Raw genomic sequence first — 27462 nt, forward strand, 5'->3', positions numbered from 1 at the left:
ACAATGATAAAGGAGAGAAATACCTCCTTCACTAGAAGGAGGAGATAAGAACACCTTACCTACAACTTTCCCTGAAGGCTGGTCAGAGTCAACATACTTCTTCAGGTTGCTGCCTGAGGAAAGAAAAGAAAGAACACAAGCTTGAGTACTGGAGAGCAAGAAGAGAGCACAGCTGTCTTCCGTTCTGGGGAAAGGCCCCTATGGCAAAGAATCTTACTTGAGCTTCTTCCTTCTACTGCCATACTCTGACCACTGTAAATGTGGCCACTCCCTATACTCATCACAAGGCGACGACTGCACACAGCTATGTCCCTTGCAAAATTGGCACACAGAATGAAGATTCACAACTATCCTGCTCATGAACCTGCTGCATTTGCAGTCAGGTATACCTGGGTAAGCCTGCAGGTCTACTTGTGGATTCTCCATAAACAGTCAACCATAATCACTCAGAAAATTGAAAGAACTGATCAGAAAATATAGCCAAGCTTTGTTGTAATTCTAGGGGTGACAGTTTATTGAGTGTGGTTGGAAAAGTGTATGGTAGAGTATTAATTAATAGGATTAAGGATAAAACAAGAGAGTGCAATCTTAGAAGTGCAGGGTGGTTTTAGAAGAGGTAGGAAATGTATGTATTAGATTTTTACAATTGGGCAGATATATGAGAAATATTTAGCAAAAGGTACGAAGGCGTACTGTATATTACATTTATGGATTTGAAGAAAGCTTATGATAAAGTTGATAGGGAAGCGATGTGGAATATGATGAGGTTAAATGGAATTGGTGAAAGGTAGTTGCAAGCAGTGAAAAGATTATACATAGGCAGTAAAACATGTGTTAGGATAAGAAATGAAGTGAGTGACTGGTTTCCAGTGAGAGTGAGGCTGAGACAGGCATTTGTTTGTTGATGGAGTTGTAAGATAGGTGAATGCTCAAGTGCTTGACTGAGGATTAAAACTGATAGAAGAATGATAATAAGTGGGAGGTATATCAGTTGTTGTTTGCAGATGATACTGTATTGGTTGCAGAATTGGAGAAGCTGGGTCGATTAGTAACAGAGTTTGGAGGGGTATGTGAGAAAAAGAAGTCGAGTGTTATGTTGGTAAAATTAAGGTTATGAGATGCACAAAAAGGGAGGGGGTGATAGACTGAATGTCATGCTGAATAGAAGTTACTTGAGGAAGTAGATCAATTTAAATACTTGGGATCTGTTATTGCTGCAACTGGTAGAGTGGAAGCAGATATACAGTACATCAGAGAGTGAATGAAGGATTTAAAGTGTGGAGGCCAGTGAAGGGAGTGGTAAAGAATTGAGGATTATGAATGAAAGCAATGTATGGATCAAAGTTGTGGGGAATGAAAGTGATGGAGAGACAGAAATTGAATGTGTTCTAGACGAAGTGTCTGAGGAGTAAGGCTGGTGTATCTTAATTTGATAGGTTTAGGAACAAAGTGGTGAAGGTGAAAACAGGTGTAAAAAATGAATTAGCAGTTCAAATATATATGAAAGTGTCAAGGTGCTCCAGCCATGTAGAGAGAATGGAAAAGGGCTGTCTGCTGAAGAAGGTGATAAAAGCAAGAGTTGATGGGACAAGTACAATAGGAAGGCCAAGGTTTGGGTGCATGGATGGAGTGAAGAAATCTCTACGTGATAGGAGGATAGATGTGAGAGAGGCAAAAGAGCATGCTATAAATAAAAACGAATGGCGAGCGATTGTAATGTAGTTCCAATAAGCCCTCCTGCTTCCTCTGGTTGCCTGCTCGGATGGCTGCAGCAGTAGGGGATTCAACATATAAAGTTTCATTTGTGATGGATAATGGGGGACGGTAGGATGTGACACTTTAATAGTACCAACAAAACTCAGCTGTATCCCTCGTCAGGCTAGGAGGAGCTAAGATAAGGCCCCTTTTGTTCTTTTATTTTTATACATCGGCTACCCAAAAAATTGGGGAAAGTGCCTTGGTAAATAGATTACCACCACCTAGAGTATGTCAATACTATTTGGTGGCTAAAATCAAAATGGCTACTCAGTGAGTGGGCCAGATGCACGGCTTTCTACCGACACCTCATCAAAATTCTAACAACAGTTCCAGCTTTACTGAAATCATACTCCAATTACAGAATGAGGGTTTGTATTCTTGAAGGAACAACTAAAATGTAAGATGAAATAATTAAACAGCCTTGGATAGGATGCAACAGTACTGCACATTTATACTCGTTGCGACCAAAGAGATTTTGGCAGGTGAGAGGGCATGGCTACTCGCCTGCACTTACCTCTTTTTGTCGACTACATCTTTAACAATTTCAATAGTTGTTACAATTACGTTGAAGACATTCTTTATTCTAACGGACGAAAGGTTTGTAACAACAAATTACGATCACACTACGTACTACCAAAAGTAATGATTAATGAAATATGGCTAAAAAATAGCATGAGAGAATGCTAAATAAGAAGAAAAACTGTAAACTGGCTAAATTCTAGAAAGTAAAAGGAACAAGTTTGTGCTGATTGACAGACACAAAGAATGGACAGATTTAGCCACTTTGAGATGTTTCAGGGCCAAGATGTTCAGACAGGCAGGATGGATTATCATTCAGTTTAAGAGTAATGGACAGTTATGTATCTGGAGATGGAGCTGACGCAAATTTAGGCCAGTTGCAAGTTTGGCCAAAAGAAATTTATTCAATAACCATTACAACATTTCTTTTAGTTTCATTAATAGCATTTCCAAGATTTGTTAACATATTAACATCTCATTTTATAGTCTGGGGTACTTTAGAAACACAAACATTAATACTATACTTACAATAAGTTAGAAGTCTGCTGCTTTATACACAGTAAATACCAGTATATAAATTATGTATATAAGAAACTTATAGCTTATGAGGAATTATAAAATCATAAAGTAATGATTGAAAGAATAGAAAATAAAACCTACCTTCTATCTAAACATGCTAATGAATAGTTTATAAATTCTATATCACAAGTCCCCAAAATTGATAACCAGAATAATAAAACAAATTTCTAGACTAAGAATAAGGGTTTTCTAATGGCTTCTAATATGCAGACAAAAGGAGTAGCACCTTTACTTCTAGGAAGCTTATGGACTTCATATATCATATCTTTAAAATCACCTACAATACTTTCTTTATAATATAGATTTTGTGAGCTTCCCCTTTAATTAATGCAAACATACCTGACTACTACAGGCATTTTCACTTAAGATTTTACATGATGTGATAGCTAAAAATTAGGCAAATTTCTTCTACCATTTCAAAATACATGATACCTGGACACTACATTAACACCCTCCAAAAATCCTATAGAATATAATATCTAAACACTTCCTCCTACAATTCTAAATGAAAGATGGCTTCAACAAGGAAATACCTTACCTTTGATGGGCTCAGTATGTCTTTATGTTGGATATTAACATGCAACTCAAGGTCTGGACTGGACTCAAATTGCTTCATACAAAGGGGACAAGTAAAAATAACCTCTTCTTGAGGTGTCTCGGCGGGAAACGAAGGCGAAGTGAGGTCAAAGTGGGCTCGATTCACGTGCTCTTCTAATTTTTGGGGCGACTTTTCTTTGATGCCGCAAAGAGGACACTGTGTTACTTGAGAATCGATTATAGGGCTACGGAGGAGCCCAGGACTTGCTAATCGATGACGTCTATCCCACTGGTTAAGATTAAGAGACAGCTGCGACCGAGACGGAGATCCCTGATTACTGGAGTTTCCCTTGGCAGGAGACTGCTGAAGGTTTAAGTTGTAATTATCATTGTCATCATCTTCATCAACTGTGATCACGGGCACATGATTGTCTAAATGTTTATTTTCTATGATTGCTTTACCAAATGGACTATCAAGTATTAAGTGGTCTCCAAAACCATTTGTAACCATTAATGTTTCTTCCTCTAACGATTCATCCTGAGGACTCAAATAGTCTAAATGTGCAGAATTGACATGATAAACCATCTCCTCAGGACTGATATCACCTAAGTCACAAAAGGGACATGATGTTGTCCCTTCAATGTGTACTAAAAGCATATGTGACCTGAGGTCATCATCTGTAAGGCCATCTTGTCCGCACACTTCACAGGAGTAAAGAGCTTCTGGCATCTTGGAAGCCATGGTGGCCCTTTTCTGGTCTGAAAACTAACCTGCAAAAGATATAAAATTTCAATTGAGTAACTTTACTTTGTAAAAAAAATTATCAATGTCATTCCTAATGGAAACAATAATATAGAGAGTACAGTACATCTAAACCAAAGTTTCAAAAAGCATTCAACAATACAATAGATTAACTATAAGCTTGCTTCAGAAATTTTGCATCAAGAAATATATAACAAATTTGTAAGTAATTTGTATTTTTCCTAGTACACAAACCTGGAGCTATTTATAGGGGTATACTTTCAGCTGCGCCGAAAGTATACCCCTATGAATAGCGGAGGGTTTGTATTTACGCCAAAACAAATCAGAAACATAAATTGCATAAAAAAGAATGACATAAAAGGTTAATGGCAATTAACATTGTTGCAAGAACGAGTTATCAATCACTGATTCCATAAATACAGCAGACAGTACAAACTTGCAGTCAATGACCCCAGACTAGGCGGCACCACACCAAACCAAGAGCCCTTTCTGGAGTACATCTAAACATAGATTACAGCGCATTCATTGCGTTTCTATTGACGTACAGTACCGTACCTGACATGCAATGTTCATATCCGTTCATATAGTCTGAGAGCCTCTCTATTTTTCTTTCTATTTCTAAGCAAAAGTTGAAAATGTTACTCAAATAAGGTAGAAAAAAATCTAGTACCTGTCAGCCACAATAACTAAATGTACAAACTTCTTTTTAAAGTTTAATAGCTACAAAGCTATCAAATGATCCTTTACACAAAGGATGAAGTTAATAAGAGAGCAAAATGGTTAATACATCTATGGCAAAGTCTACCCCAAACATAATCAATGTGACATACAAATAAAAAAAATACACTAATGAAATTATGACACTAAACTGCTAAATCTGAACAGATCCTTTAATAATTCATAATTCTGCATCTGCCATTCTGGCAGAGACTGCATGGTGGAGCTCACCTGGCTGAAATCTAATTACCTAATCAATACTATTCTTTCTGCTTCCCTGCAACATCAAGGGATGAAGAAAAACAGGATAAAACATCAGAGGACCTGTCCTTCAGAATAGCATAACAAACTTTAAATACAAATAGATTGGCAGTGCCAAACACTGACGTATAAATAACAAATATTTATGGGATAACATTAATCAATAAAACAGGAGGGGAAGGAAAATCAATAATTATAAGAGCTCACTGCAGCAAATGCCAAACATCAGTCAAGAAATATATGAGAGAGAGAGAGAGAGAGAGAGAGAGAGAGAGAGAGAGAGAGAGGAGAGAGAGAGAGAGAGAGAGAGAGAGAGAGAGAGAGAGAGAGAGAGAGAGAGAGAGAGAGAGAGAGAGAGAGAGAGAGAGAGAGAGAGAGAGAGAGAGAGAGGAGAGAGAGAGAGAGAGAGAGAGGAAGAGAGGAGAGAGAGAGAGAGAGAGAGAGAGAGAGAGAGAGAGGAGAGAGAGAGAGAGAGAGAGGAGAGAGAGAGGAGAGAGAGAGAGAGAGAGAGAGAGAGAGAGAGAGAGAGAGAGAGCCTAGCTTTTCCTTTTAACAACACAACACACTACAACACATGATAAAAAAAGATGATCAGTCAGGTTGTTCAACATTGATATACAGAAACAAAAAAACACAAGTGAATCATTGTTTATAAAACAAATAAACAAGAGAGACAAAGTATTACCTGAAGACATACATACATATCCATTTGATAAAAAATAAAAAAAAGAAACTGGATAGCATAATACTGCATTCAACCAAGAAGGAATAATAACAAACTTTTAAAATACTGTAGTGTATCACAGCCCTGAGGGATTTCATGAGTGACATAATCATGTTGTCCTGTCATAAAACATCAGTGTGCTCCAGACTAATGGTAATCAATACTACCCATTCACTGACAAACTCCCTTACATTGCTGGAACCTGAGCCACCATTTCCTGGTTAGAGTAGTGATGGCAAATTATGGAGTGCCAGTTTAAACATCATTACATTACACTGTACTGTATCACTGATAATTCACTCACCTAAACTGTAAATGTTCATAAAGATATATTCTTTCTCACAAAATAAACAAAAAACAAGGCCAAGTTAAAAGATATGCATGCAACACTACCGTAGGAACAAGAAAAAACCTCTTTGTTGTGGAGTAACTTTTTTCATGAAGGGAAAAAGCAATTTCCTTCATTCTGCAAATTCATATTCTTCACAATATAAAGATTGATCAAGAAGTACTGTAGATAACTTTGAACATGAGTACGTACAATGAACATAATTATAAAATTTCAAATAAAGTATCTAGAAAATAAAAATATACAATGAACTAGCAAGTCAAAACATACAATGAATTGCAATCCATTTATTCCCTAGGCAATGAGGACAAATCTTACAAAATACTACTTTCACTTTTAGGCTCGCCCTATCCTCCAAACTTCCTGTTTCTTGATAGTTTTTTCCAATCTAATTTACATATTCATTACCTCATTTCTCTCATCACATAATGCTGTCATGTATTGTTACTTAATTGAGCAAAGATCTACTTGAAAATTTTATAACTTCTCTTTGTTCTGAAAACACAGCAAATTTCTCATTGCATGACCTAAAATTGCTTATCATACAATCAATTTTCATGTCCCTTAAATTGTTACTTGAGAAACACTATATTCAAGCATTTTATTCTTTGCCGTTTTCTTTTTTTCATTCTATTATGATCCACTTCCTTTTTTAAAATGACCTTCAAAAGAATATTTCAAGTCAAAGAGCCCCTTCAACATAATGATGTATTTGACTGACCTTACAAGAGCAGTTTTTCAATATTTGGAAATAGTTCCATCAAGTGGGCCCAGTTTAAGACAATTACTGTATTCAATTCTACATTAATCTCTTGCTTATGCATGACAGCTGAAATGCTGCTTATCTGTATACTAGTGTTAGAAGAGGCTCAAAAAAAAAAAAAAAAAAAAAAAAAAAAAAAAAAAAAAAAAAAAAATGATGATGAAAGTACATGTATACTGTACAGAATGTAACACTCAAAGAGAAATAAAAATGAGCCCCTTTAAAACCTACAAATGTAAATGAATACTATATAAATTCTTCCACTAATGTAACAATAAATGCTTCCTAAAATCAAGAATTTTTAAAGTCACCTGAATTTTTTCCCATCTATTCAAACCCAAGTCCTATAATAGGAGTATGCTTTCAGCGAACGTAGATACGGCTGGTAAAACTTTAAATAGGTTGCGGTAGTACTGCTGGGTGGCAGGGGAGCCCTACTCACCTGCCAGGCCACTGAGTTCTTCCTTTGACCTTCAGTCTAAGACTTGCATTGTAATCGAGGTGAGAAATGAAATTTAAGACTCGGCTTTGTATAGTGAAAAAAAAATATACTTTAAAAATTTGTGTTTTGTTCCTACAAGATTAAAAACCGTCATCCTTTAATAGGATGCTTATCCTTAGGAGGGAGGATTTCCCTATAACCAACCAAACTGGCTGATTTACTACCCCAGGAAATGTGTAAGCATGTTCATCCTGTACAGTGATACATCTTGTAACGCTCCTAGCAACCTGGGCATAAAGATGCTGCACGTGTTAGGCTTAATCACTACAAGGAACTGATAAACAGTAAAGGAAAACTTTTATCTATGTGAAGGATATTTTATCAGACAGTATGGTCATTATGAAATTTTGGTTGCATACATTTGGCCATCCTCTCCCTTGTCTAGGAGGATGGGGGAGGATGGGGGAGAAATTTCTAAACAAAACATTTTCAAAAAAAGTTGCTTGATCATGTGGCTCCCCTACATCTAGTATCTGATCCAGCACATAAAGGAGCGACTGCTGCACCCAAAAGGAAGGTGAAGAAAGAAGAATTAAAAGGACCAGTCAACATGCCTCTCATTCTAGACATATATCATAACCATTATTTTAGACAAGATGTATCTTGTCCCATGAAGGAGTTAAGTTTATTTTATGTATCCTTTTGAGCAAATATCACCGAGCCAAAGATACCAGTATCCAGGGATCTGTGCATATACACTCTCGTAGGTAATAGGCAAAGATGGTTCTGTCATTACAGTACTGTACATTACTCCTGCCTTCAAGAAATGCGCCCCTGATAGATAGATTCTTCTCAAGAGTTGGGATAGATCTGAAATGTCTGCCTTTGACACAACAAATCCAGGATGGTCCCTCCATCTCCTTGCCTATAGAGAAAGGACATTCGATTGTCTTACAAAACCAGAAAGAAAACTTCCTTTATTCCTTCTATTGCTGTAGGAGGAATCCTAGACTCCTCCCACAACAAGGAGGCAATTCATCCTGGTCCCTGCTAAACACTTCTTGTGGGGAGGAGATGAAGAGTAATCTAAAGCTGTGAATGGCTGGATTCTAGATCCTGAACAAAGTCCTGAAGCATGGTGATGGAGATCCTCTATTCTGTAGTGACTTGTGGCACAGGCAATGTCATGCTGCTTCCTACTTGCTTTGTCAGGAATAGGCTGGCCGAGTACATTCGATGGTTGAAGATGTCAATTCGGTTGTTTAGGCAGGGATTGTTTGAGAGGCCTGCAAACTTAAAATGTTTCCTGCGACATGAGCTCCCTAGGATCTCCTCATGGTCTTGTTGATTCTTGCAAAAGGGTCCAAACCTAAGACCTAGTTGAAAATTTGGTTTGAAGCTGAGTGCAAAATGATGTAGGGATCACAATTAGTCCTACAAGGAGTTACTCTTGTCGAGTGTCTTTACTTGCAGAGTCCTGACTGAATGAACCTTGTAAATAGCCATACCTTGTCAACTTCCCAAGGGTGTGGCTTTTTGATAAGGGTCTGTGAAAGACCCCATTTGTTGACAAGCAGTACGAATAAAAGCTTGACATTTCTCAAATGTACTGAGTATTTTACCAACACGAATTGCAAAGTTATCACATTGCATGCATGACCGGTAGGTTGAGTAGCAGGTGTCTTTTATTTCCTGACTCCTCCTTGGATTAGTCTGTGAACAGCAGGATCTCTGGAGGTGGTGTTTGAGTGGAACTCCCCCGGACAGGAAATCAAGGCGGCAACTAAGCCTGATCAATCCGCGTTTCTTACTCCACTGAAACCAGAAGGTATGGAAATTGCTAGCTGGTGTTGGAGCCTCGGTAAAATGGGTTCCCAATACGAGAAAAGATTCATATGACACTTACAATCTAGCCAGAAAATCTGGTAATGTAGGAGTAACTGAACTATTCCCCATGTTTACTGAAATGAATCATTAATGTGTTATCAGACTAACTAGTAACCTCTGCCCTCACCGAGGTAGCTATACCACCTGCTGTGTGGCTACAACAGATCCCAAGGAGAAAGTACCCATGGACCTGTGGATTATATCCCACAAGTAATGAGCAGTGAATGTAGTCTGCCATCTAAACACGCCTGCTTAGAAGACCTGCATCACAGAAAGATGCTTTTTAAAAGCTAAGGAGGCACGAATGCCTATGATGTCTGAACTTAACTGTGTTCCTCCCAAGGGGAAAGCAGAAGGAAAAAGAGATTGTGAAATCACTTCCCCCAGCCAAAATAAAATGTGTTGCAGGTGAGGTCTCACAACACTTGCATATTTAAGGTAGCACCTTAGTGCTCTCACTAAGGGTAAAGATCTGAAAAGTAAAAAATCTGGAATCCAAAACGGAAGGATTTTGGGTCTTTGCTATGAAATCAGGGACGAAGGAGAGAGAACAACCATGTTTCCATCCCCTTGAATGGGTAACGTTAAAAGAGACCATGAATTCCACTAACCTATTTAGACGAGAACAGGGAACCCGTTTTTAAAGATCTCTGTCACAGGCTTGCCTTAACAGTTTATAGGGAGCCCCCTCTCCGGGAACATTCCAGGATACAGGTGTACCATTCCATCTTTGCCTACTTCGGAGCTACGAGCATCATCCCGAGATTGGGCGTTGCTCAAACTCACTTTAGGGTGCACCTTCTCAGGCAGAATGGCAGGAAAGCACTTACATCGAGGCCATCCCACAGGTGTTGAAACATGTCCTCAAATGCTGCCTCTGGATCTAAAACTGGAGAGCAGTACACTAGAAGTTTGGGATTTCGGGAGGTCGGAAAAAGATCCACAGTCAGTTTAGTACCCCACAAAGTCTGGTTCTCCGTCGTTATCCAAGGAAATAAAGACAATTCGGTCCCAAATATTTGTGTCCTTCTGCTCAGCTTATCAGCCACGATGTTCCTTCTACCTGTAAGGGTGATTAAGTTGAGCTCCGTCCACTCGAGAGTTGTAGCAATACTGTGCCTTCTTGATCGTTGAGATAAGCCACTCTGGTAGTGTTGTCACTCATCAACACCACAGAGTGGCTTGGGTGATTTTCATTTTGTTTGTGGAATGGGTTAATGAGGTTTTGGCCCTAAGGTTAAAAAGTGACCTGTGAGAAAAGGGCAAAAAGGCTGAAGAGCTAGAAATAATGCCTTCATCTCTAAGGCATTTGTGTCCTCTTGATGCTCTGTCTCGGACCAGAGTCCTGATGCCTTATGGTGACATAGGTCAGCTTCCAACCTTTACTTGGATGCGTCTGTAAAGAGCAGGCGGAGATGACAGACAGCGTCCTTTCAAGAGGTTTAACTCAAATACATTGAAGATCCCTTAAGAATCCTTCCGCTACTACCATGTATTTAACCGTCAGGACCAAAGGCTTCTTGCTAATATCTTTCAAACTAATCAAATGTTTGGTATGGTACTTTGAAACATTGTTTCTCCCACCTTCCCCTAATTTTTGATAAAGAATTCCATGTCCAAATTTAAATTTTAAAGGCACTTTACCATTGAATTTAACGACATAGCCAAGTCTATCCAATCAAGATTTGCGCATTCATTCGAATAACCACTTTTAGGGTACTTATCCCCCCTGTCACTCACTCACCTTTCCTCATTATTTAAACCTCAGTTCCCCGCTTGTGTTTTCCTTCCTTCCCAACAAATCTCACTCTTTATTTTGTCTTTTTTTCTCAATTCCATTTTGTATTTTATTATTATTTTCTGTCAATTTTTATTAATGTATTATTTATATTTTACTACACACACTCTCTCTCTCTGTGAAAAATACACTGGAAGATGCATTAGCAACTCTCTGGTGGATATACGAGGCTCCTCATCCTGAGGGACCTGGGGGAACCAAAACACAGAATAAGGTAAGGAAAGGCTCTCTCTCTCTCTCTCTCTCTCTCTCTCTCTCTCTCTCTCTCTCTCTCTCTCTCTCTCTCTCTCTCTCTCGGAGAAACAGAATGACCCCATTGCCCCTCGGCTTGTTCTAATGTTAAAGGACCACCACTCATAAAAGTGCCGCAACTATTCAGCGACAGTCCGGGGCCTTTCCGCATTTTGGCAGACATTACTGAAAATAGCACAAACACTCTTAAAACCAAACATGCAGGAAAAGTAAAAAAGAAAAAATAAATGACAAAGTTTTCAATATTCCTAGTCAGAGAGAAAGTCTGTTCCCACTAACATCTAATATCTAAGTAAGTTGTCATGAGACAGCCTCTGTGAGTACATGTTCCTGTCACCCACTGGGAGGTGTTACACGAATCTTATTTCTAATCCTAAGTCTTGTACTGAGATTTACTTTGGAAACCTCAGAATACAAAATAGGGGAGAGAGGAATGCCCTATTTCGAATGGGTTCGTCAGCCTGTGCTTACCCCGGCTTCTGAAGGGAGGACATCTCTGGAGAAGCTGCTATATTTTGCCTGCTTTAGCAGATCCAAAAGGCAATCAGGGAGTCACAAGAAAAAATCAGTTACTGAAGGTAACAACTTTCAGGTGGAGCGAGATCGTTTGGACCAAGAGGCGTACGAGTCGTTCTTAAAGGAGGAATGATCTGAGTATCTGCGGGAAGAGCACTCTGACGAAGGATGTCGGCTACGAGGTAAGCACCTGACAGAGCATGAAGGGGATACCTGATTGGAACGTAAGGGCAAAGCAAGTCTGGAGGCTGAAGGTGAGGAAACCTTGGAGAGCAATGATGGAGACACATTGCTAGTGCAAGAAGGCCAGGCCTTGTTAGAATGTGAAGCCTGGCTGGATCCTGAGGTGGAGTACTGTACTTGGAGAGAAAATGAGAAGCACTGCAACGAGGATACTTTCTTGAAGAGTATCACATCTGTTTGAGTGATCTGTTAGGCAAGAAGGAGAAGCACAATTAACAGGCAAGGAAGAAGGCACCCTATGGTAAGAGTGCTTAGTATTGCGCTAGCAAGGAAGGTGCTCTCTGCACTCAGTGAGAAAAGGAGAAGTGTGTCAGGAGATTCCCAGTAAAGGTCTGGAAGTTTTTTTGGAAGGGCAGCTGCAAAGAAGACTGCCTAAAAGAGGACGGCTTATGACCAACCTCCAAAGAGCAAGAGCGGTGGCAAAATTAGTGATGGGCTGCTGCCCTAGATGAAGCCTTCAGGGAAAAGGAGGTTGAGGTGACAGAAGTTCCTTTTTTTACGGCATCACCTAACGGAGGTGGAACAGCAACAAACTGCTCCTGAAGAGACACTCCTGGGGCGATATCCTACACAGGGTACCTTGAAGCCAGGAACGTATGAAAGTTGTTCTCCAAAAGGGATTTCTGGATGCTGAGAGATGACCACATCACAATTTACTGTTTCTCTATTGGAAACGGTAGCTTTGCCTTAGACATGGGCTTGCCCAAGAGTTGAAGTGCCACCACTCTTACTTGAGAGATCTCTAGAAAGCCACTTGAGAAGAGTCAGAGTATAGAGTCCTGGGGGAAGAAGAAGCAGGTCTGTCCTTCTTTGACTCAAAGATGACCCGAAAGCAAAGAATCCCTTTTCGGCTTCTTCTTAATCCAGCCAAGCTTCACCCACTCTCTACCCTCATCACAAGGTGAGGCTTCAAAAACATGACTTCTGAAGGACCAGCAAACCGAATAAGAGTCAACATCAATGATACTCATAAATGTACTGCAGGTCTTCAGTTGTATCACAGGACATGTCTGCATAACAGATCTGATAGGGAAAAAAAAAAAAAAAAAAAAAAAAAAAAAAATTGCAAAATTGAATTGTTTCTGCCATAAGAATTCCAGTCAGCAAAAGAGAGAGAGAGAGAGAGAGAGAGAGAGAGAGAAGAGAGAGAGAGAGAGAGAGAGAGATGATATGCTTACAATCTCCCTTAGCTGAAATCAAAGCGAGTTGACTGTAGGCCAGTGGGGGGGGGGGGGAGAAGCGGTCGACAGGTAATCTACCTGTCGTTTCCTTAAATCTCCGTAAATGTTTTTAACTGTTGTATTCCAGTTCCACCGTTATCATTCTCCTGTAGAAAAGAACAGTGCTTTGAATGTGTGCAGGAACAAATGTATTGTTCCGATCGAAGACCTCAGAGAGGCAAACAACAGCGCCCTCCAGTGGGTTAGACATTGGCCCGATAAGATATGATGATGAGTATTGAGTTCATTGAATTGTGTATTGTTTCATTGGCTTAGAAGTTTATGTAGAAATTAGACTGAGTTTTTTTTTATAATATTTTTACTATTATATTGATGGAATAACTTATATCTATGTATGTGTGTAGATAGTTGAATAAAGTGTTTAGTACTATCAAGTATTAGTGTTTTTATTTCTGGTACATAGTGCCTCAATATTTCAACAACAAAGTAGCCATTGTTACACTAAATATATCTGTTAATGAAAATTGTTAAGTTACAAACCATTCAAGAATGTACGTATAAGATTTTATGAAAATCTAAAATGTTGATATCCGTAGATAACTGTTTTATAAACAAAAACCAAAAACTCTTCAACAAGTGCTTGCAAATTACATACAGTACACACAATAAGAGACACTCACCTCTCCAAACATCAACAATGAATCTTGAATATATATGTATATAGCATGTGTATACTCATTTGCCTTATATATTTCCCAAGTTGAATATGCTAAAATAGCCAGTACCTGACCATTTCTTTTAACAAATTTCATGTTGAAGATATATCAAAATACTGTATATCATAACCAATGCACCTATATAAATAGCATCTTCAACCAAAAGGTGTTAAGATGCATACCTGTAATTACAGCAAAATTAATTCTTTTGACTGGCCAGACAGTACTACATTGGATCCTTCTCTCTGGTTACAGTTTATTTTCCCGTTTGCCTATACACACACATACCAAATAGTCTGGCATATTCTTTACATATTCTCTTCTGTCCCCGTACACCTGAAAACACTAAGACCAAACATTTCTTCTTCCCCCCAGGGTTACTGCACTGCAATTATTCAGTGGCCATTTTCCTCTTGGTAATGGTAAAAGAGACTCTTTAGCTATGGTAAGCAGCTCTTCTGGGAGAAGGACACTCCAAAATCAAACCATTGTTCTCTAGTCTTGGGTAGTGCCATAGCCTCTCTACCATGGTCTTCCACTGCCTTGGGTTAGAGTTCTCTTGCTTGAGGGTACACTCGGGCACACTGTTCTATCTTATTTCTCTTCCTCTCCTGTTGTTAAAGTTTTTGTAGTTTATATAGAAGATATTTATTTTAATGTTAGTGTCCTTACTTTTATTTTTCCTTGTTTCCTTTCCTCACTGGGCTATTTTCCCTGTTGGAGCCGCTGGGCTTATACCATTGTGCTTTTCCAACTAGGGTTGTAGCTTAGTAATTAATAATAATAATAAATAAAAGCATACATGGCATAATTCCTTCATATATCTTATGATGAGCTACCACAAATGTATAACGGCCACTGTTTCCTTCAATATTAATAACTCTAGAAGATGGTGAAAATATCATATTGCATGGTATGAAACAATTAGATTTGACATAAAAAATATTTAATGACCCAGTTTCCAACACACTACCCTGATATCTAAGGTAATGCAATGCTACAACTAATAATAATTCTGGAGTTAGCCATCCTGTTTTTTTTCAGTAAATCTACTAAAAAATCCCTTAAAGTACATGATTCAACAAACAAAAAATTGCAACATATGCTCTATAAGATTACCTTGCATTTGCCATACTTGTTTCATAAACTCCTTAAATAGAAAAGCAAAATAAGAAAAAAACCTAGTAGTCATCTAATGTCATAAAATCATTGGTTTGACTAAATTCCCACTTTAAAAATAGGTAATTTATGTTCTTCAATCTTGCTATACAAACAAATGAAGAATATACATCATATAAAAGCCTCTGCAAAAAAGAAAAAAAAATGGTTTATTTACGAAATCTACATTGGGTTACCTAACCTGGCCTCCTACGGTGGTTCCAAATTTCTCCAAGCTTACGTCCCTCAACAGTAGTCATACCAAACTAAACCAAATCTGGTAACATCAAACTTATGTGCTTATAATGCATTTATTATGAGAATAACTATTAACGGCAAATAGTGAATGCTATGTAGGTCAAGTATTCGCCTGACACAGCAACTACGAGGAGACTGCAGAACTCGGGACGACCCAATGGTACTACTTCATGCCTATTAAATCACCATGACAGTGGTTACTTCAATTTATACATCAATAAAGTTATTCCAATAGCATTGATGATACATACCTACACAAAACAGCAAAGTTACAAGACTTGGTAAGCGAGATATTTGGGAAATATCCGTAGAGTCACCGGTGATCACTTCCACATTGATTTTTGAGCTGCAATCAGCTGTTTTGACATTTGCGTTTTCTATGACTACAAGAGCGATTCTATTTCCGTTTTCTATGACAAATAAACACATTACTTGTTTTATTTTTCGTTATCTGCTTATTGTTCCAGTTATTACTACTTCAAGTTGCATTTTAAACTATTATAGGTTTAAAAAATTATTGAATTGTTAAAATATCAATCGTTAAAAACAAGTAGAAGCTCACTATAATTACCTTCTACAGTAAAACCAACCGTAAAGACATCATCCACCACCCTCACCTGTGATTGGTTAGCTGAGAATCTTTATCCAATCACAAATCTCGGTATATATTAAGTGACGTAATATATATCTCGAGTTCTGATTGGTGCATTGCATAAAATGGACCAATCAGAACATGACTTATATTTTCATTCTGTCAATCCCGTTGGCGCCAAAAACCAGCGCAGGGTTGTCATTCGTACGATAATTATAGTACGTGTACGATTATTTTGGGTCAGGTACAATGTACGATACATACCTAAGGTATAAACAATGTAGATGTGTGTGTGGGTTTAATTAAAAAATTATACTAAAATCTTTTGAAATAAGTCAATCATGTAACACCCTAATAATTATATTGAAACTGTGTACGATAATTTTGGTTGAAAAAACGACAATTTTAAGGCTTATGTACGATAATTCAGTCGAAATAATCTGGCAACCCTGAACCAGCGGCAACTTGTAAACAAGAACTACTTGGGAATTTAATGAATGGACCTTTAAAATGTTCGTTTCTGATCTTCGTAAGGAATTCTACGACGTTATTAAAGGGAAAGTGAGTATAATAATTTGCAGGTGTCTATTGATTTGTATCTAGGTTGGGTAATATCAAGGTAGATTTCAAATAGCATGAAAACAAATCAGAGAAGTTCCCAGTACCCTGCCAGGAGGGCCATAGTTCCAAATTTTCATTATTATGATGTTGATATTAGGCCTCCAAGTCCCCAGTTCCTTTCCATAAAGCCGAATACGCAATAATAATAATAATAGACGCAGGAGTTCAGGCCAATTAATCTCCTATTGTATACTTCTACTTAATCATACAGTTTGATTCGAAATAGTGTAGCGCAGGCTAGGCAGTTTGTCAACAAATTATTATTATTATTATTACTATCCAAGCTACAACCCTAATTGGAAAAGCAAGATGCTATAAGCCCAGGGGCTCCAATAGGGAAAAATAGCCCAGTGAGGAAAGGAAATAAATAACTGAAGAGAACAAATTAACAGTAAATCATTCTAAAAAAGTAACAACGTCATAACAGATATGTCCTATATAAACTATTAACAACGTCAAAAACAAATATGTCATAAATAAACTATAAAAAAAGACTCATGTCCGCCTGGTCAACAAAAAAGCATTTGCTCCAACTTTGAACTTTTCAAGTTCTACTGATTCAACAACCCGATTGGGAAGATCATTCCACAACTTGGTCAAAGCTGGAATAAAACTTCTTAAGCCTATTGTGTGGTAGGGTGGCCTCCCCCCCCCCCTTTACTTCACCTTTTTTTGGGGGGGAGGTTTGTATGTATGATAGTAGCCACCTGTATGTATTATTACGGGTAACTTAGAATACGGGAGTGTAAGGGGGTTGTTAGCCCCTCCCCGTTGGGTAGGTAGGTAAGGACACGGCTTTTAAGTTAGGTTAGGAGGGAAAGTTCAGCTTAGTTGGTGTCCATTTTTAATCCACAAGGGAGAAACTGGCCACTGATATACTAAGGCTCCTTTTTTTAGCTCCCTATTCCTCGTATTTATGTTAAAAATTTACAGACTTGTTTATTTATTTCCATGATTCCTTTCCTCACTGGGCTATTTTTCCCTGTTGGAGTCCTTGGTTTGATAGCATCCTGCTGTTTCAACTAGGGTTGTAGCCTAGCTAGTAATGATAATGATATTACTATCTTGACAATGCTTGCTGTGTAAAATAACTGTAGGGATTACTTTGTATAACGACGGACATTTATTTGGGTAATTCATCTATTGGATAATTAGTAGCAGATGAGCACGCCATGGAATGTATAATAGTTAGGTTGGGGCTTTTCTGTTTATTTTTGAGATCTCCAATTAGCCTTTGCTAAAGTATGTCGTAAACCGTTCATGGTTACTCACTCTGCAAAATAAGTTTGCGGGCACTCTATCTCATTATAGGTACATGCAAAGCTTCTAAGCCCATTATTATTATTGTAATTAAGCTTATTTTAACTGTCCCATATATTACCGTACCATAAGTAAATTAATAATGAAATTTTCAATCTTTACTTGAAATCAGTATAACACATTGCTATCATCAGTTATGGCAACCTATTGTGGTCCGTTTGGACTTAAAAGTTTTTTGTTCTGATTATGAATGGAACCAGATCCTTGCTATTATAAATACAGTACAAGAAATTTTTTGTTTTCATGTGTTTTACCCGAGAAAAATATAAATTACAACAAAAGTTTTACGTGGGATTCTAACGAAATTTAACCCGAGACCACCAGAAAATATGAAGTGTTTTGGGTAGTGTGTCTCAAGAAGCATAGGTTATGTACTACAGTAATAGGTTACTTGCTTACTTCACTTTAAGGGCTGTTTTCTGGTTCTGTCACACACACAAAAGCCCTGTAGGATCTATAAGATTTGTTTGTTATATTCATTTTTATTTAGATTATCATACATCAGTCCTTCGGATGTCTAGGGGAAGCTTGTAATAACATCTTTGGACCACATATGTGGAAACTAGAACCTACTGTCGAGGTGCTTCTCAATACGTTATTAATATCTTGAGTATTTTATTATGTAGAAATTCTTGATGAAAATGTATGCTAGCTTATTAGTGTTAGCAAGATCAGCTCACAGAAAACAATTTAGATTATGAAATTACAATACAGTAGCTGTAAAAATTATTTAGGATCTTGTAAATTGCATTTAAAGATTGCTTTACTGGTATTAATCCATTAATATTTGTAAGAATGGCAGTACAGTATTTTTGTGGTTTTACAGGTATTTGTATATCTTCAGTCTCATTAGCAAATTATACAGTATTAATTCTACTGATTGAATCATCATTGATTTAACCCTGTTAATTTCCTTAGGAGAGTAGTGTTTAGATTAGACTAGATGTGTTATTTTTTTTCTCAACTTAGTAGTACTACATTAAACTTGACAAGATTTTGAGTCGATGTTGTCAATTTATTCATGATAGAGGGGAATTATGTGTTTTTAAGTATGCATTTGTGTCTTTTTCAGCGAATTTTGGTGCTGGTACATTTTGACGTTGATGGCATTTGTGCCAGTAAAATTCTTCAGTCCCTCTTCAGAACTGACCATATTTTGTACACAGTCGTTCCCGTACAGAAACGGAGTGACCTCGTGGATGTTTACCAGAATCATGCTGAACAGGTGAGATTTCACTTATGCTTACTTGTTTACTTGTTTTGGGTTTAAATTCAACCCTCCACTGAAGTCGAGTGAACTACTTCTCGGGCGGGTCTATATCAATCATCTAACGAAACATTTTCATTATAACTTATACAATTCTTTGATCGTAGCATCTTCCAAATCATATGATCTTGTGAAAAGTAATGTCTTTAGTTTCTTCTTAAATTCAATTTAGGTCTTTCATTTCAGTTGGCAGTTTATTATAATGTCTAGGCGCACAATAGCTAAAAGCCCTTTCACCAAATTTACTATTTTTTCTTGGTTCAGATAGTCTATGTTTGTCACTCATGTGTCTTATGGTAACATTTGTTTCTAGTTTGTTCCGACACAGATACAAACCTTCATTATTTATTAGGGTATTACTTTCGACAACGCTGAAAACCAGCCAAGACAATTTTAGTGAGGGATAATTACCCTATCCGCTAGTTAGCGGGAGGGGGTTGCCGCTCACTCACACCTATCGGTTGAGTAACCACTTTTACTTTTGGCTCGGTAGAGTGTAGACGTGCCGTCTCTCTCCCCCGTTAACAAACTTCCTTGACTTTCTTACTTTTCCTTTTTCTTTTGTGTGTGTCGGTGTGTGTATGGTTATTGTCCCGTTATGTGGACATGTCCTGAGATTGAGGGCCGCCGCTGTGGCACCTTCATGTCGTCCTTGTAGATAAACCCACATCCTTTATGCCCGGCTTGCCGAGGCACTCAGTGTTCGCGGGACAACACCTGTTCCGAGTGTAGGGAGTGGCCTACCTCCCAGTGGGAGAGGTTTGCGCGTAAGAAGAAGTCTAAACGCTAATCTTCGCTTTCGGGGTCTTCCTCAAAATCGAAGAAATCGCGGGCTTCTGCTTCCTCTATGCCAAATCTCTGCCCGAAGCTAATCCTCGACCAGGACCTTCTGGGGTACGGTCGAGCAGTAGCTCAGGGCTTGTGACTCCAGTTCAACCCTGGGGGATAGACGAGAATGACGAGTCCCCTAGTTAGTCGGATCCTTCTCATCCCCCAGGGAGCGCCTGTTCCTTGCCAGATCTTGGGTCTGGTTCCAACGCTGAGGAGTTAGCTAACCCATCAGGGGTAGTGGCAGGGCTTTCTTCAAGGCGGGCGTAGTTCTCCTTCGGGCAAACTCTCCTCCCCTGCGGAGGATTTATCTGTTGAACCCCTCGTGCGGAATCTGTTGTACATTCTTTTCCGGAGGTTCGTGGAGGGGTGGGTAACCCCTCTCCCCCCCCGGGCGTTCTCCTCCTCGGGCTGTGAGGAGACGTCTTCTAGAACCTGCTGGTTCTCCTCACGTTGATCCTTTGGGGTCTCGTGACGATCACCCTATGGGTTGGCGTGATCGTGAGTCTTCGGGCTCTACGGTAGTCATGTTGATCCCTCGGGCTCTTATGACAGCAGGAGTCCTTCGGGTCTCTGTCGCACTGAACCTTCGGGCTCTCGCGACTTGAAACCTTTGGGTTTCTGTTACGCTGAACCCTCGGGCTCTCGTAACGATGGTAACGTGGAACCTCCGGGTTCTCGTACCGTCAGTCACGCCGATCCTACGGGATCTCGTGACAGAGGAACCTCGATTCCTCGTTACGCTGACCCTTCGGGGTCTCGTAACCTGAGTTACGCTGAACCCTTGGGCTCTCATAACTCTAGTCGTGCTAAAACTTCGGTGTTTCGTGACAGAGAAACTTCGGTTTCTCGTTGCGTTGCTCCTTCGAGTTCACGCAACACAGTTCTCGCTGAACTTTCGGGTTCTTGTGACCAGAGTCATTCTTACTATGGCGAAGTTTTTAAACTCGTATTGATTGTTCGCGCTCACACAACACAAGCTATCGTGAACCTGCGGGTGAGCGTAGCAGTGAGTTCTCTCAACAACCTGAGAGCTCTCGCGTGCACAATCAAGTTGGCGCGCACGGCCAAATCGGCGTGCACGACCGCCTTGGCGCTCGCAAACAAAATGGCGATCATGGCGCGCAGGTTCATCCTATGGCGCGCCATATGCACGAACAGCCTATTGCTCGCCATGAGTGCAAACATCCTGTTGCGCGCGAGCAACCTTATGTGCGCCAGGTGCGCAAACAACCTCATGCGCTCCAGGAGCACGCAATCAGGAGAGGCGCGCGCGCGACCTACCTTCCACCTGCCAACAGTCCAGCGCAAGAGAGCACGACCATCTTGGCGCTCACATTCAGTCTCTCGAGCCCCTTGGGCCTCAACATAGACAACGGTCACCTGTGCGACCGAGCCCAGAGCCTATCCCTAAGGGTAGGCCTGTGCCTATCTTGCCTGTAGGGAAGCCTTCATCAGACAGAGAGCAGTCCTTTCCTAAGGACCTTCCCCCTAGTTCCACAGGAGCCCGTGACCCCCCGTGGCTTAGCAACTTGATTAATGTAATGTGCCAAGCCATGAAGGGAGTCGTTCCCCGCTCCCAGTCCTTAGGTGATATACCTAGGATTCCCTTGTCACCTCCTCTCTTCCCGGGGTCCTCTCCTCCCTCCGATCCTAGGAGGAGATCGGAAGTTCTTGTACAGGCAGCCCCTCAGGCAAGGGGAGACAATCATCCCCTCGCAAAAGACCTTTGGAGGAGATTAGGCGTGAACCTCAGGGAAGCCCCCCCCCCCCCCCCCCCCCCCCCAGCTGTTCAAGACGCCACAGGCCAGGCCAAAGGGGGAAAGGAAAACAATTCGTCCTTCAGCCCCCAAGGAGGATGGGGTTACTTACTATGGAGACTCCTTTCCTTCTTTACCGGTTGAGATAGTGTCTAATGAGGCACGACCTGCGACCGGACGGGATTCACTCTGTACGGCAATGGACTTGCATTCCACCCGTAAGCCGACAGAATCCCCTAGGCCCTTGGGGACAGATGATCTCCAGCCTCGTAGGAGGGAACCGAAGGATTTGTTCACCATCCCCAAATTCTCGGCCAGGCTTCCTTCCTCACTGCCTCTTAGGCAGCCGGAAGCAAGCACCTCTCCAGTAGTCTCCCTATCCCCAGTCTATACAGTTGACGACTTCGACCTACGCTGGACTCATATGGATGAGAGCTTGGATGTAGAAGGGCAGAGTGATCTCGAGGACGACGCTCTGCCAGGAGCCGCTAGCCCTAAGCTTACAGAGGATGAGAGGAAGGAGTCGGAGCACGCCTTCTGGCAGGTCCTAGCCTGCATCCGTTCCATCAATGGACTTCTAGATCCATCGGCAGCCCCTCTAGATGGAAAAGAAATGGTCCTTGACCAGTTCTATGGCACTCAGAAACCTCATAGGGCCTGTGCAGCTTTGCCCTGGTCAAAGGGGATGAAGAGTGCCAAACAGAAGGCTGTGTCCCAGGCAACTGGTTCCACCTCTTCTCTCCGCTCCAACTCGTCCTTCAAGCTCTTACCTCCTCTGTATGTGTTTCAGAGGAGGTACTACGAGATCCTCGGAGAACCTCTTCCAACGCTGCCTCTCGACCACTCTTTAGGGGCACTCTTGAAGGCCACCCCCTTCGAGGATCTTATGGGACTTCCTGTCTCCTTTTCGGCCTCTGAAATCCTAAACCAGGAAAAGGTGGCGAAGTACGCCATGCAGGCTACTTCGTGGGTGGATTTCTGGTTAGGATCCTTAGGACAGCTGATGCGGTTTAAAGACCTGTCTCGGGAGTCCTCCAGGAAGTCTTTGGAGACTTTCCTTTTGTCCGGCACTCGGGCCATCGAGTTCCTCTCCCATCAGGTAGTGAACCTTTGGGCCAACACTATCCTGAAGAGGAGAGATGCCGTCATAGGCAAGCTCTATAGACATCTCCCTCAGGCCAAAGTAGCGAATCTGAGAAATGCTCCTTTTGAGGGCAATTCTTTGTTCCATCCTGAGGATGTTGAGTGGGTGACAGAGAGGTGGAGGAAGTCCAGTCAGGACTCCCTCATCCAAAAGGTCTTAACAGCTAGACCTTACACCTCTAAGCCACAGCAGAACCCACAGCCGAAAAGGGCTAGAGACCCAAAACAGCAGGGTAAAAAGGGTGCAAAACAGGCCTTTCACAGCAAAAAGTCCCTCTGTGGAGGAAAGGGTAAGAAGGGATCTGGCCGAGGCCGGTCCCAATAAGACAGGCAATCCTCCCATGTGTCCACCTGTGGAGGGATGCCTGCAAAGCCGCTGGCAGAGGTGGCTTTACCACGGGGCCGAACCCTGGACGGTCAAGGTGATTCGTTCAGGGTATTGTATCCCGTTCACGCTCTTTCTCCCTCCACTGACTCGAGTGCCGATTCCATTGAACTCCTGTGCGAAGGGATCCACACAGGAGTTTGCCCTCAGGGCAGAAGTCCAGTCCATGTTGGAGAAGGACGCTCTCCAGGTCGTCCTCGACGGGTCTCCAGGCTTCTACAGTCGACTCTTACTTGTGAAAAAGGCGTCTGGAGGCTGGAGACCAGTCATCGACCTTGCGGCCCTGAACAGGTTTGTCGAACAATCACCTCTCAGGATGGAGACGGCCGACACAGTCAGACAAGCGATAAGACCCCAGGACTTCGTGTGCACTCTAGATCTGAAGGACGCATACTTCCAGATCCCAATCCACCCATCTTCCAGGAAGTATCTGAGATTCATGTTCAATCGGAAGCATTACCAGTTCAGGGTACTGTGTTTTGGTCTTTCCACAGCACCCCAGGTATTCACGAGAGTATTCGCCCTAGTATCATCTTGGGCTCACAGAGTTGGCATCCATCTCCTAAGATACTTGGACAACTGGCTGATTCTGGCAGACTCGGAGGCGGCCCTTCTCCGCCACCGAGACGAGCTTTTAAGGTTTTGCCTGGATCTGGGGATTGTGGTAAACCTCGAGAAGTCTCAACTGCTCCCCTCTCAAGAACTGGTATACCTAGGCATGCGATTAGACACCCAAAGGCACAAAGCGTTTCCATCAGACGAAAGGATCCAGGCTGAGGGAGATAACATAGGTCTTCCTCAGTCGGGAAGAGCCTCAGGCTCCTTGATGGACAAGTAGCAGAGGGTTGAGGGCTGAGGTTACCCGGGTTAGTCTAGGGTGAACGAAAAGAATGTCTGGCTCACTTCTTTCTTTCTCCTTCTCCCCCCCTGGGGAAATAGCTCTGCAAGACCGAAGTATAGCTGACCTCACCCCTCTGCAGGTAATAATCATTTCCCTTGTGCATCCTGGGTATGAATGAATACTTTGTTACGTCTCCAATACCTCTTGAGGGAGGGTATTGGATATGTCTTAGAATCGTCGAGTTCCTACGTGAAGACAAGCCACGAGTCTCTCCCACACAAGCTTCTGCAGGCCGCTATCAGTGAGTTACCTTGTATCTACTTTGATTTTAGTGAGGGGTGAAATAGAGAGGACCCCGGGTCATGACCAAGGCCATTTGGTATGGACTTCCTCCCTCCTAAGAGTAAGTCACCCTAATAAATAGCGAAGGTTTGTATCTGTGTTGGAACAAATAATAAGTTTGGAAATAATTTGTATTTTTCCTAACATACAAACCTGAAGCTATTTATACAAATTGGCCCGCCACCCTGTCCCCTTAGAAGTCCTGCCAGAAAGCAATAGTGGTTACTCAACCGACAGGTGTGAGTGAGCGGGGTAGCTAGTCTACCCATACCCCCTCCCACTAACTAGCGGATGGGGTAATTAACCCTCACTAAAATTGTCTTGGCTGGTTTTCAGCGTTGCCGAAAGTAATACCCTAATAAATAGCTTCAGGTTTGTATGTTAGGAAAAATGAAAATTATTTCCAAATTTGTTACAGTATTCTAGTTTTTTCAGGCATTCTTTTAGATATTTTGGTTCATTTTAGTCCAGTATCTTAAACGTTAGTAAGAGTAGCTTGTACTGTATTCGATTCTCGCCTTTACCGGCAGCCAGTGTAATTTAATTAGTGCAGCGGTAATTCTATCCCTATTGTGTAGTCCTTTTATTAATCTAGCAGCTCTGTTTTGTACTTTCTGAATTTTCTTCAGCTGATAATTTGGTAAGCCATAGAACAGTGAGTTGCAGTAATCAATTCTTGAAAATATGTGGTGATTAATGAGTATGGCCATAGATTTTTCATTTAAGTATTTACTAATAAATGCCATTTGTTCCAACACGGAGTACTTACCTCGAACTACTTTCTTAGGAGAATCTGGGATCTCATTAACCGACCAAGAATTTTGCGTAGTTCCCCTCTCTCCGTTACCTTGTCAGGGCGCTCCCGGGTGGAAGGATACTCGCCCTGGGGCGCCCCGGGGTCAGCGCGTGAGGAAGCACTGCTAGGTCATCAGTAAGCGTCTGGTTGCGGCGTAGATATCACCTCGGCGCGCTCTCTCACTTATCCCGTCCGATCACCTTGTGTACCACGTGTTCCTTTTTGTTCCTTATCCCTTGTGCACCACGTGTTCCCTTTGTGTTCCTTACCTTTCCCTTGTGTTGCTTGTGTGTTTGCGTTTCATTATTATGGAATCCGAGCGTCGTTGCCCCAGGCCCAAAGCTGGTAAGTCTAGCTGGAGGTCGACCCGCACACGCTGTGCGCCTCGTGTCGAGGAAATAAGTGCTCCCCTTCCTCCCCGTGCCTGGAGTGCGAGTCCTGGCCAGAACTTCAGTGGTCCTTGTTCGCCACGAAGAAGAAAAAGGCGCCCAAGAGATCTCCCAAGAAGGCATACCTCACCTCGCCGCTAACGTCACCCTCAGCGCCGTCAGAGAGAGGTTCTCCCTCACCTTCCCCTACCCAAAGTAGGGGACGAGGTAAGTCCGTTGCGGGGAAATGGCCTGCGCAGACGAGTGGGGGGTTTGCTAGTGTGGCGGAAGTATGTTGTGGACGAAGGCCTGGTGCCCGCAGGACCCGTCTCAAGTGAAGACCCAGTGTGGGGGAAGCCCGAAACAGCACCTACCCCCCCCCCCCCCATCGTGGCAGTGTTTTTTCAGGTTCAGCGGGTTCCGGGGGCGGTCGGGACAAAGAAAGGCGGGACACGTGTTCTTCGGATCCCGACTCCATTGTTTTGACAGCGCCTAGGACGCCCTTCAGGTCCCCTATGCAGCAGTAAGAGGAGTTTGAAGGATGGTTTGCCTCTCGAGCCGCTTTCCGCACGCCCCTGGCGCCCTCAGCTACGCTTCTGCCTGACTTCATGGAACCCTTGACCCCGGTATCCAGACCAAGGGCCCCTAGAAGACTCGTGATAGAGTCAGAGTATTCAGACAGCTCTTTCTCGTCGGAGGACTCCAGCGGCCGGGACGCTAGGAAGAAGCGGAAGAGGTCCAGGAGAAGGAGAGCTAGCTCCCACACCAGCCCGGCCAGGAAGAGGTCGAAGTCCTCGAGAAGGAGGAATAAGAAGAAGAGTTCCTCGAGGAGGAGGTTCGTTAGAGTAGCTCCCCACCATTGTGGGTCGAGAAAGACTGCTGCCGCACCAGTGCCTGCCTCGTTGGCCTCTGGAGCCACTTCCGTACCCTTGCCCAGTGTCTCTTCTGCTCCGCCCGCTCGTCGGTTGCAGCCATTGGCACACTGTCAGTTGCCCGTACCCGGCAAGTCATCGGCTCCATCCGCTCGATGGGAACTTCCTCGGATGAGACCCGGTGGCTCGGCCCCCAGCCACTTCGTCGCGGCGGCTCCATCCAAGTTACGGAACCTGGCGCTGCTGCGACCATCAAGCAGCGCCATCCGGATTCGCCCGGGAGGGGGTAGACCCATGACGGCTACCCCCGCCCCGGCGGCTCTATCTGCGACGGAGGCAGCCGCTCCACCGACCCGTCAAGAGGAAAGGGCTGCCTCCGCTCCCACAGATCCCTCCGTGTTCGAGGATGCTGCCTACACGGAAGGGCAGATAGTTGAGGAGTTGCTAGACACAGGCGAGTGCTCCCTGGACGAGGTCTCGTCATATAGGATGGTTCTGGCCCTAATTCGTCACCACCATAGGCTGGACGAGCCTCAGCCTTAATCAGATCAAGGTTGGCGGTCAGGTCTGGGCAGGATGGTTGACAATCCTGTCCAGCAGAAACCATCCCTAACCCTACCCTTAGCACCCGACGTTGCCCTGGGGATGGAGCATGTAGATCGTTTTGTTAGGACCGAAAAACTCACTAAGAGCTCAGGGTTCCTTCAAGCTCCTGCCAGGACTTAGAACCCAAAAGAAGTTTTATGTACCAGAGCGGCGACACTCAGGGCCCCGCACACTTGAAGAGGCCGTCGCTACCCTGAACCAGGGCAATACCGATGAGCGGAACCTTAGAGCACCGGTGGTGTTCTTGCAAACAGAGGCCGCCTTGATGGAGGACACCGCCCTGGACATAGTGAACGTAAC

General features: G+C 42.3%; 2 protein-coding genes across 5 annotated transcripts in view; one reads left to right on the plus strand and one right to left on the minus strand.

Moving 5' to 3' along the window:
- Nucleotides 1–15808, minus strand: part of LOC137623234 (zinc finger-containing ubiquitin peptidase 1-like) — a 99242-nt gene extending 83434 nt beyond the window's left edge. For 3 of the 4 annotated variants that reach the window (XR_011040573.1, XM_068353970.1, XM_068353969.1), the window contains exons 1-2: nt 15673–15808; nt 3395–4164 (exon numbers count right to left, since the gene is read on the minus strand). Coding sequence is in view for 3 of the 4 variants with exons in the window: in XM_068353970.1 (XP_068210071.1) it covers nt 3395–4135 (741 nt within the window). In the remaining variant the exon portion in view is untranslated. The remainder of the gene's footprint in view (nt 1–3394; nt 4165–15672) is intronic. The other variant, XM_068353971.1, reaches the window with a different exon arrangement.
- A 274-nt stretch (nt 15809–16082) lies between these two features.
- Nucleotides 16083–27462, plus strand: part of Cdc45 (cell division cycle protein 45) — a 99988-nt gene continuing 88608 nt past the window's right edge. Inside the window, exons 1-3 of the mRNA XM_068353973.1 lie at nt 16083–16195; nt 16466–16574; nt 19027–19179. Coding sequence (XP_068210074.1) covers nt 16524–16574; nt 19027–19179 — 204 coding nt within the window. The 5' untranslated portion in view covers nt 16083–16195; nt 16466–16523. The remainder of the gene's footprint in view (nt 16196–16465; nt 16575–19026; nt 19180–27462) is intronic.

This window comes from Palaemon carinicauda, chromosome 30 (genome assembly GCF_036898095.1).
Source record: "Palaemon carinicauda isolate YSFRI2023 chromosome 30, ASM3689809v2, whole genome shotgun sequence".
NCBI classification, from domain to species: Eukaryota; Metazoa; Arthropoda; class Malacostraca; order Decapoda; family Palaemonidae; genus Palaemon; species Palaemon carinicauda.